General features: G+C 38.8%; 1 protein-coding gene across 4 annotated transcripts in view; it reads right to left on the reverse strand.

The window, feature by feature from the left end:
* The window catches only part of Ppp1r12a (protein phosphatase 1 regulatory subunit 12A), a gene marked incomplete in the record, with an annotated part of 154,718 nt that overhangs the window by 75,098 nt on the left and 67,860 nt on the right, over nucleotides 1–11,760 (reverse strand). For all 4 annotated transcript variants that reach the window (XM_008852112.3, XM_008852117.3, XM_008852103.3 and 1 more), the window contains 1 exon segment: nucleotides 9,641–9,759. In XM_008852112.3, the coding sequence (XP_008850334.2) occupies nucleotides 9,641–9,759 (119 nt within the window).

Raw genomic sequence — 11,760 nt, forward strand, 5'->3', positions numbered from 1 at the left:
TACAGAACATCTCAAACAATCTTAATCATCTTTATACCCTGTCCCCACTGGCTCCCCCCCTACCCCCCACTGGAGCCCATATACTCTGTCATCCCTGTTAAGGTCCACTGGGTTGTCAGTGTCCTCAGCCTTTCCACAGTGCAAGTCCATCCACTGAGTCTAGTCAGCCTATCTAGAGTCCCTTGTTTTATGAAGATCAGCTCTTCTCCATCTAGCAGCAATCAGTTGCCAACATTCCTACAGATAAAGATTGAGGTCTGCTGTTCATTTTCCAAGTTCTGTGCTGGGTTATTGTCTGCCTGACTTTGCATGGGACTTGTGTATGCTGGCACCATTGCCATAGAATCGAATGAGCAGCTTCCCAGAAGCTTGTAGGACTCTGTTTCCATATGGTCATAAACCTTCTCCCTGGTTCTGACAATCTTTCCACCCCCTCTTCCATGATGGTCCCTGAGCCTTGGGTGGGTGAAGTTTAATAAAGGGGTCCTGCACTTTTAACTTCATCTCTAGTCTTCCCCTTCTACCTTCCCTGGGTATACTAACAATTTAATCTCCCTCTAGGTTCTCAAGTGCATTATGTTCTACTGATCAACAGGTTATTAGCCTGAAAATGGATCAGATCCTTACTCTGCTTGCTTAGCAAACTGCCATTTTCCAAGACACAGCTCTTTTTATCTCTTCTATTCACACCATCTTAAAACATTCAGACTCTTAATTCTGTATCTAATTTTATGCTATCTTTGGCCAAGTTCAAAGCAATTACTCCCTTGTTGTTTAACAGTTTCCTCGGAAATGAAATATTCCCTCTGGGGGGTGGGGGAGAAGTTCATGAGACTTAGGATACTAGTCACATATGTAGGAGAGGAGAAACCTGGAAATCCTAGAAGGCTCTTCCCTAGCTATACAGAAACAGTAAACAACTGCTGGAGGAGGAGACTGATCAGCTGAGCTAAGAGAGGAAATTCTGAGATCTTCAGAACTGCCTGTAAGTTGGTCAGAGAGCTCTAGGGATACAGCTTTAGTGAGTCATCCCTCGTGTTTTGGGGTGGGGGGTAGACTTTTTAGTGATACAGTTGTATTTGCATCATCCCTGATCCTGAGAGTAACCCCTCACCCAAATTCCTGTTAGTAACTTCAATACAAACTCTTTGGTTTACTAAATCGGACTCTGGTACAATAGTTACTTTGGTCTGTCCTGGGTTCTACTTGCTGGGGTGAGTAAACCTGTGTGTATGGCATCTCCCCAGGAAAAGTAACTCCTATATTATTCCTTCTGCCTTCAAATCATGTTCATATGATTCATAAATAAACTAAAAACAATCCAAATTTAAGGTATATGTGAAGGAAACTTTAAGGAAAAATCTGTTTAAGAAGGTGAAACAGACAACCTTTCCTTTGCTCTTGAAAAAAATTTAATGTGATTGACTGGAATGCTTAGTTCATCAAAAATATAAACAACAAAACCCAGCAACAATTCACCTACTTCATGTTAGGAGACTTATTTGCCTATCTCAGAGCTTTGACAAACTGACTAGTGATGCTAAGAAAGCCACAGCTTCTTTGGATATTTATTTGATGGACTAAAAACCAGATGCTGAACCTAGACAGGCTGAGACTGAATCCCTGATCTACTCAATAGCTGTGCTACTATGGGAAAGACAGTACACGTTATACTTCTGATTCTTCCTCTGTAAGATGGGATGATAGTACGTACCTCATACAGTTAAAATGTGTAGTATTTAGCTCAAGAATAAGCACTGAGATGTCAACATTATCAGCTCTAAAACTGATTCTACTTCTCTTTTCTTGCCTTATGGTCTAAAAAAGGAAAAAAAAAAATCACAGATCATAGGGCTGGAGAGAACTCAGAGGTTAAGAGAACTGGCTGCTCTTGAGTTTGATTCCCAGGACCCTGATGATGGCTAACAACAATATGTAACTCCAGTTCCAGGGGAATCTGGCACCCTTTTCTGACCTCCACAGGCACTGCACAATACGATGCAATACACTCGGGAGGCAGAGGCAGGCGGATTTCTGTGGTTCGAGGCCAGTCTGGTCTCCATAGTGAATCCAGGACAGCTAGGGCTACAGGGAGACCCTGTCTCGAAAAGACAAATATATATATATATATACACATATTTATATACATAAAATAAAACATAATAAAGAAAATCACATTAAAATATGAAGCAGAAATTATTTGAACATCTCTTCAATCATTAATAATTTCAAAGGCAATCTAGTTAAGTTAAAAAAAAAAACTCATCAAATATAGTAGAATAACAAATAAAACCAAACAAAGGGGAAAAGAAATAAAAGAAATAAAGCCAAAAAGCCACGTAGGGACTCAGCACTCAGGAGGCTGAGACAGAAGCATCTCAAATCTGAGATCAGACTAGGCTACATACCAACATGAGATATATAGCAACACCCCTCTCTCATCTCTCTTTTAAAAAAAGGGCCAATAAAAAAATTAGGTCTGGGAAGATAGTTCAGTTAATGGTGCTTGTGTGCTTGTAGTAATTCCAGGGTTGGAAGGAAGAGACAAGTCAGCCTAGCTAGCCTACTTAGAGAGATCCTGAAATATGACACCTGAAGTTGTTCTCTGGCCTCCATCTGCACACACATACCGAAAAATATTAATTCCAGTATTTGGGAGGGGAGGGGGCAAGGCAGGAGAATCCCAAGTTGAGGACAGCGTGGATTATACAGAGCAAGAGAAGAGGTAGAGAGGGAGAATTTGAGAATTTTATCTCTGCTAGAGAGATGATTAGGGTTTAATTATTAAAATCTCTTAAAGATGCTCCTATACTTTTGTTTCTTTATAATTAAGTTATGCTACATAAACATACATTTCCATTATATAAATAAAACATCCTAAAATGTTTTCTAGGACATACTCAATAAATTTTAGTATGTAACAATGATAAAATGTGAACTCAATGTTTCCTGTCACAGTTTGGGATAGCACTGTCAATTTCTATCTGTATGACCTTGGGCCAATAACTAAACCTCAGTTTTCCCATCTGTAAAATAATATTCTAAACACTGATTAGCTACAGAGGAAATGAAATAATATATGAAAAGCTCTTCACTCAACTACTGCACAAATAGGCATTTATTAAGCGTTCATACTATCATTAGTGGCTTCTCACATTTCCTTCATCTTGACTACTACTTACCAGAGTTCCCCAATCATCTACTGCTCAATATTTGCGTTTCTTATCTTGACATCTCCTAAATCCCATCAGTACCCCAAACACTGGCATTTAGATGGTTTGTGGTATAGTACTGTAGGCCCAGCATGTCCTCAAGTAAACTCATATATTCCTGAATTGGTTTCCACCTCTTCCCACTCTATGAACTTATCTAATTAATGCTTCTTTGACTGGATCTACTTTAATCACTACTTCAACTCCACGTTCAACTTTTCATCAAAATGTTCTCATTTTACCTCAATAGTTCCTGAAGATAGCCCTGCTCATTTCCATCTAAAATAACTAGGTTTGGGTTCTTATCATTTTTACCTGGAGTAATTTAAGGAATTAAACTTAAGGAACACCTTCTTCAAGGAATATATGCCACCAGGTAGCATACGTTGTTTGATCTTCTAAATGATCATCAATTTTATTACTGAGAAGAATAATCCAGTCAAACAAAAATTTCTGCCTATTTCTCATTCAAACCACCACAGGGAAGGTAACAGAATACAAAAGACATAAAAGTGGAAAGGGGATTACTAAGGGCAGAAGAGCATGTATAGGCTGAAGGGAGACCAATGAGAGCAAAATGTATGACAATGCCATGAGGAAACATATAACTTTGTATTTAAAAAAATGTAAAATAAATAATAAGGAAGAGTGCCAGACAGGAGAAACCTTTGAGTTGTTGGCCAGGGTAGTCCAAGAGAGTCCCAAGATTACACAGGCTATTGCCACATTCCTTGATTGCTTACCAGAACTTGAAGGTAAGACCCTATTGCTGAAGACAAGACATACTCTAGACACAGAATTTGGAGCAATGAAGGTGGAACTGACCTGGAAGCCACATGCCCTGAAGGCTAGCTTTCATAGCTTTGGCGAACACTACACAAGCTGGTAAAAGAGAACATCAATTGATGGTTCAACCCCAGCCTCAAGGTCACATCAGTGACCAGCACAGCAAACAATATTGGTGTAGTAGTGGCACTTTCATCTTGGGGTTAATCAACAGCTACTTAAAGCCCACTCAATGGGAAGAAACTCATGTGTGGTACTGTGAACCTAGCCAAATACTATAAACTTAGCTGGGGACGGCACAGATCTTAGGAAAAAAAACCCAAGGCTGTCACATCCCTAGACAAATGTAATTTCTTACTATGTGCAAAATACAGATCCTTCAATTTACAGATAAGTATCCCAGTCACCACCCATCAAAGAAGCTTCTTTTTCAAGAGACAGAGATTATTACAGAGTTCCACAACTGTTCACACACCCACAGTGACTGTCTGTGAACTGCCCAACCCTAAGTGGCACATCTAGGATGCAACCTCTACACCTAAGGCTCATGGATCATAGAACAAGGGATAAAGAGAACACTAATGCATCTGTCATTTCTTATCAATGTAGCTCCCTAATGTAACAGAGGACCAGGAAAACAAAAGGTCACAAGTGGCCAAACCTAGTGTGGGTCCTTAGACAGGACTCCTATATTAAAATCTACCCACCCAAAGCTCAGGGACCCATTGCAGAAGAGGGGGGGGTCAGAAAGAATGCAAGAGGCAGGGAGGAGGTGCATGACCATATGAAAATAGGGTCCTACAGGCTCCTGGGACTCTTCTCATATGAACATATAGCAATGGTGTCAGCATGCACAAGATCCATGCAAACTCAAGTAGACAAAAACCCAGCACAGAACTGTGGAAATGGACAGGTGACCTCAATCTTAGTAAAAGAATTATTGGCAGCTGATCACTGATGGATGAGGAAGAGCTGATCTTCTTAAAGGGAGGGTTTCTAGATAGGCTGACTTGACCTCAGTGGATGAACTTGCACTGAGGGACGACTGGGGACACTAACTTGACATGATAGGCCTAACACAAATGACAGAATGCATGAATTCCAGTGGAGGGGACTATGGAGGGGGATTTTGGGGAAGGGGGTATAAAGATGATTAAGATGTTCTGTATGAAATACACAAAAATTCAATGAAATTTTTTAAATATAAAAAGAAAAAAAATTCCTCAGTTTTATTGCTTATTATTTTCAACAAACCAGTTACAAGTAACCCTAGTTACAAGGTACAAAATTCTATTCCAGTGACTTTTTCCTTGTTTCTTTCTATATTTTAATCTTTATCTTCTATTTCCTGATGTTACTTCTGCATAATCAACCCTCTAAAACAATTCCCTTTATCTTTCCTCAATTACTTAGCTTGACTATATCAGTTCTGATAATGTTTGACTGCAGCCTAAATATAACAGAAATCCTATGGAAATCATATGTAGTAATTTTATATAAACATATTTAAATTTAGAAAATATTCTAAAATACTTAATAAAGGTAAAATACATATAACATAAAAGTTGTCACCTTAAACTTTTCATTTTGCTTCTATACTGCAGTGCTGGGAACTGAGCACAGAATCTTGAGTATAGGAGGCCAAGCACTCTACCACTGAACTATACTTCAATTTTTTTTGGCTTAAAATTTTTTAAAAATATTATAATTGACAAACAAGAATGCAGACATTTAAGGTGTATAATTTGTAAAGTTTTAACAGATACATATGGAATCATTACCACAATCAAATTAATAAACAAAAGTTTATTCCTCAAACATTGTTATGCATACTCTAACTCTCCCTCTGACTGTCTCATCCAATACTCTGCACCCACCCATCTTCTGTCACTGTACGTTAGCTTGCATCTTTAAAATTTGTGATTTTTGTTTTTTATGTGTATGAGTGTACCCATGTCATGCAATGCCGTGGAGGTCAGAAGAGGGCATTGGATCCTGGACAGAATTTTAGCCACCATGTGGGTGCTGGGAATTGAACCCAGGTCCTCTGTAAGAACAGCCAGTGCTCTTAACCACTGAGCCATCTCTCCAGTCCAGGTTAGCTTGCATTTTTGAGAATTTTATAAAAAGGAATCAAACAGTGTGTATTCTATCTAGCATCTTTCCCTCCCCATAATTATGTTGAGATGTGACCATACTGTATCTATCTCTGACCTTCCTTTTAAAATAAATACAATGAAATATTCTATTTAACTATATGAAATAAAACATATAGTTAAAATTACCAACCAACATATAATCTTAAAAGAACTTAGAGCCATTACAAAAACAAAGAGTAATTTATGGTACAACGTGTTTATCACTATCCAAGCTCACAGGCACCAACCCTGAATTTTCATCATTGTATTTAAAGATTTAATTATTTTTATTTCATCACTTTATAAGAAGTTCAATGTAGGAGAAGTTAGACCATATTCTACTAATTACTGTTGCAATTTTTCATTATATCACATAATCTTATATATACAGATCCCCAACTTAAAATGGTTTGACATGATTTTTCAGCTATATGAAGGTAAGAAAGGTTATGAATTCAGTAGGAACTTTTTTTTTTTCTTCTGGACTAGTGATTTGTGGGTAAGATACTCTTCTCATGATGCTAGGCAGTGGCAGTTAGTTGCAGGTCCTGGACAGCATACAATCACAGGGTCATCTTGACCAATTTTAAGGAATGTACTTCATTAGTGTGGAGTATATGGTTGTACAGCTAACTCTAGAACTCTTTCGTTTTGCAAAACTGAAATTCTATACTCATTAAACAACTTCTCAATTCTCTCAGGCCCTGCCCACCTCATTCTCTTCCTTCTCTCTTCTTCTGAGATGGTATCAGAATGCAGCTCATGCTGACCTTTAACACATAATCCTTCTGTCTCTGACTTTCAACTACTGGGTTTACAGGAATGTGCCACCATGTCTGGCTCTACTTTCTCTATGAATTTGTCTATTCTAGAGAAATTTGACCTTTTGTGCCTGGCTTACGTCACTCAGCATAATTTCAAGGTTCACATTTAAGTGTCAGAATGTCCTTTTCTTTTTTTTTTTAAAGACAGGGTCTCCCTGTAGCCCTAGCTGGTCAGGAAGTTACTATGCAGATGAGGCTGGCCTTGATCTCACAGAGATCTGCCTGTCTCTGCCTCCTGAATGACTGCTGGGATTAAAGGTATGTGCCACCACACCTGGTTGTCCTTCCTTTTTTAATTTATAATTTTTTTATTGACTTTTGGCAATTTTCATAAATTTGATATTTAGATTTTCCCCCTATCCACACCTCTCCCTGTTGCTTCCTGCACAATTTAATATACTATAACTCTCTCTCTCTCTCTCTCTCTCTCTCTCACTCTAAGGTCTATAGAATGTGTAATTTGTGCCCCCCAAACTCTTTCAGTATGGGTCCATCCACTAGAGCCTGGTTAGTTAACCGACCAAGAGTCTCATCCTTGAAAGAGACTGACTCTACACTTCCCAGCAGCCACTGGTTACCACAAACCACATTTTCCTTAGGTTGGGTTGGGGCTTCTGATCTACTTCCCCATGTCTATGCTGGGCATTTTTCTGGTTTGAGCTTGCATGGGAGTGGTATATGCTGTCACCATTTCTGTGAGTTCATATGATTAACTGACCAGCTGTCTGGAAAACTGTTTCCTTGTGGTCATCAACCACCTCAGTTCTTGGAATCTTTCTACCCCATCTTTCCCAATGATCCCTGAGCCTTGGGAGACAGAAGTTTGATACAGGTATCCTATTCAGGTTAAGCATTCTGCAGTCTCTTGTTCTCTGCACATTGGCCAGTTATGAGTTTCTTTGCTAATTATCATCTGCTGCATAAGGAAACTTCTCTGGTGAGAGGTGTATGTCCTTCCTTCTTAAGGCTGAACAGTATTTTGTTGTACATATACATTACATTTTGTTTATTTCTCCATGGATGGACAAATGGTTCATTTCTACCTTTTGATTAATGTGAATAATGCTGCTACAAACATGGGTGTATAAACTTGTCTTCAGGAGCTTGCTTTTTATTTTAGATATATTTCAGAATCGGAATTGTATCATATTATATATGTGTTTTAAAAATACCTTTAGTTCGAAGTCATAATATGCAGTTCAATGGTTTTAGTAAATTCAGTACAATCAATTCTACAGTACTCCTCAATCTTTAAGGAAGCTCTGTACTCATTAAAAATCATTCCCTATCACTAAGAGATGCCTGAAAATTTATAGCTGTACCTTGTACCTCTCTCCAAACTCACATAGTCACCTGCCTGAATGCCTAGTAGGTAAAAAAAAAAAAAGAAAAGAAAAGAAAAGAAAAAACAAAACTTAGCTTTCTTAGTTTTCCCTTAAAACATACCCTCAAAATCTTCACAATCTTCCTATCTCAGATTGCTCAAAATAAAACCCTGGACTTAGCCAGCACAAGCACACCTTTGACCCCAACACTGGGAAGGGAGAGGTAGGCAGAACTCTTTAAGTTCAAGACCAGCCTGTCTACATAACAAGGTCCACCTTATCTCAAGAAAGAACTCTTTTTTTACATGCTCTGTATTTAACCACTCAACATTCTTGGTTAAACCATCAAGCTAAACACCTGTAATAGCAACACTCGGAAGGCCAAGGCAGAAGGACTGACACAACAAAGCTTTGAATCCACCAGGCACCTTCTCATCCTTATAATTGTTGCTTCACCACCTGGAATGCTCTTTTCCCAGATCCATATGACCCATTCCTGCCAATCACTCAGCTCTCAGCTTCAATGCTTCCTTGTCAGGAGGCATTTCTGGCCATCTTGTTTGAATCTGCATCGTGCCATGTCCAGGTTGTACATTTTTTATTCCTTTGGCCACTTTCACTCCTTCACTCTAAAACCTTTCCATATAATTTTATGGTCAATCTCTTATAAATGCATACTGAGTTTTAAAAATATTAAAAAGATAGAGTTAAGAAGCATTTACTTTTCAAATAGAATCATCCCCCCCCCAATGGTTTAATAAGCCCATTTTAAAATTCATTCAAATATCATTTCCAGGGCTGGAGAGATGGCTCAATGGTTAAGAGCACTGGATGCTCTTAAAGAGGACCTAGGTTCAGTTCCCAGCACCAACATGGCACTAATAATCTTCCATAACTTAAGTTTCAGGGGATGTGACACCCTCCTCTGACCTCCTCAGGCATTGCATATATGTGATACACCTATACACATCAGGCGAAACATCCATATGCACAAAATAAAAAGAAAAATTAATCCCCCCCAAACACTCAACCACCAATAAAACCCAAATATGATTGTTGGGATCAGGCATGGCAGCACACACCTTTAATTCCAGCAGAGGCAGAGGCAGGTGGATCTCTGTGCGATGTAGGCCAGCCTGGTACACAAAGCAGAGTGATAGGTCGGCTGGGGTTACAGGGAAACCATGTTTCAAAACAAATCCACAAACAAAACAAAACAAAAAACAAACCACCACAACAAAAAATCCCGAAATAATTGTCTTTCAATGTTAGCGAATACTTTTGTGAGGAAAATAGTGTATTATGCTCTTTCTAAAATACTTCTGCATGTTTCCTCCATGCTCTTTTTATATTACCTTGACGATTAACTTCATTTTGAAGTAGCTCTTCCATGGCCTCCTCCTCTGCAATATCCAAAGGTGTGTCTCCTTCACTATTAACAGCTCCTACATGTGCTCCTTGACCAATCAAAAACCTGTAAGATCAAAAGAAGGAGTTAAACAAAGTAATATTACTGAAATACAATTAAATGCATCCAGTGAGAAAAATTCTTATGTCAGAGCAGAAATAGGGACAAAAGCTAATAAACACATGCATTATTTAAATTTATATGAATTATCATAGAAACTTCTATTCCTTTTCTTTTATTATTAATTTATTTTTTAATTTTATATAACTACATGATTAGAAGAAGCATTTCACTACAGTTTTAACATATTCAGTAACACACTCCATAGCAAGAGTACATCTCTTTCACAAGTGGGTGCAAGTTTTTGGTTCACAGTTGAATTAATACAGTTATACAATACTGAACTCAGTATAAGCCCTGTAAGACATAAAATTGAATGAGTTTTAACCTTTAAAAAAGATCTCCATTTCATTTTAGAATATATTGTTTCTTGCAGAAAGACTTGTTTTTGCTAACACTGAGATGCTGGTGCATGCATCTCTAATCTGTATGCATCTGATTATTACTAGTCATAATCAGTTGCACATGGATCGTTGGTGCCTGTGTATGTCTATAAAGTCATGGGGTAGATTTCAATGGTAATGTTTATCACCTCTCCTAATTATCATGACGTAAATTTCCATGATTCTTCCTCAAATATATTTTTAAAAACTGGTTGATTTGTGTGTGTGTGTGTTATCACACAGAACATCACAAACCACCTTATTTAACTATACACCCACTTCCCAGATGGCACCCTCCCATAGCCTCCCTCCCCCCACTAGAGCCCTTATACTCCAATATCCCTGCTACTGTCTGCTGTGCTGTTGGCACCCCCAGCCATTCCCTACTACTTGCCCTTCTGGTGAATCTAGTCAGCCTATCTAGAGGTCTTTGTTTTAGGAGGGTCACCTGTTCCTCATCTAGCAGCAATCAGTTGTCAATATTCCTTTAGATAAGATTGGGGTCTGTTGTTCATTTTCCCAGTTCTATTTTGGGTTATTATCTGGGAGTGCCGTTGGCCAGGGTGGCCAACGACTCAAAAGAAGGTATATCTTATCTGACACTGTTGCTTGTTATGTAGCTTTTAGCTATCCATATGGACTCTAAAGAAATTATATTGCCCCTTTAATCTGTGGTTATACTTTCCTTTTGGGTGTTTAAGGCCATACAGGTGGCCCAGATAAACCAATTTGTTTTTACTCTTAAGATCATTTGAGGATTTGTGCCTCAGGGGTCACATGGGCTTGGGAGGAGCCCCTGGCTCCTTTCTTTTACCAGATCCGCCTATATGAAGATAAGTCAAAGGTCCTGCTCGACCATGGTTGGTTTCGCTTGGAAGTATACAGGAAATGATTCCTCTGTGTTGACCCTCCTCTTTGTAAACTGGACACTGGTTCAAGTCCATCTGGTGGGGTCTCCTCGGCCTCCTTGATCAAGAGGACAAGTGACCCACCACAATTACAGGACATTTTGAGAAATGCTCATAGTCCCCTGGAACTAGTCGACCTAGGAGGGCAAAGAGCAAAAAACTGTCCTTTATGTGCTTCTGACCAAATTACTATAGGCCTCAAAGTATGTCTGTTAAACATCCAAGAAGGTTAGTTTCACCAGTCTGGTAATTTTAATTACTGGGTGGCATGTAGATAAATCTTGGGCAAAGACCAAGATTTTCTTGATCTGCTATGTAGGTTGTAAGAGTAATATGGTTCCCTCTGGTTTTTAAAACTAGCTAGGCATTATTTATCTTACATTGTCTCACCCCCTCGATCATGGTTTTCCCAGTTAAGGTGGCCCATTTCCCCCCTTTCTCCCTTAATAATACCCTTCTCCTATGGTTCTACCTCTCTTAAGCTCTTTCTTTCCTTTTATCCCCTAGGTTCCTTGTATACCCTTCCCTCCCCCCTCCCTTAAACTAACCCAATTTTTGTCCAAATCTCCCTTATTAAGGCCTGTTTCCTACTATTCCCTTTTAGGTTCTTTTCCTTTATCTCCCTGTTTCCTTTCCATTATCCTGGTTCTTGTAGT

The sequence above is a fragment of the Nannospalax galili genome, unplaced genomic scaffold, assembly GCF_000622305.1.
Source record: "Nannospalax galili isolate Female #2095 unplaced genomic scaffold, S.galili_v1.0 scaffold390, whole genome shotgun sequence".
NCBI classification, from domain to species: domain Eukaryota; kingdom Metazoa; phylum Chordata; class Mammalia; order Rodentia; family Spalacidae; genus Nannospalax; species Nannospalax galili.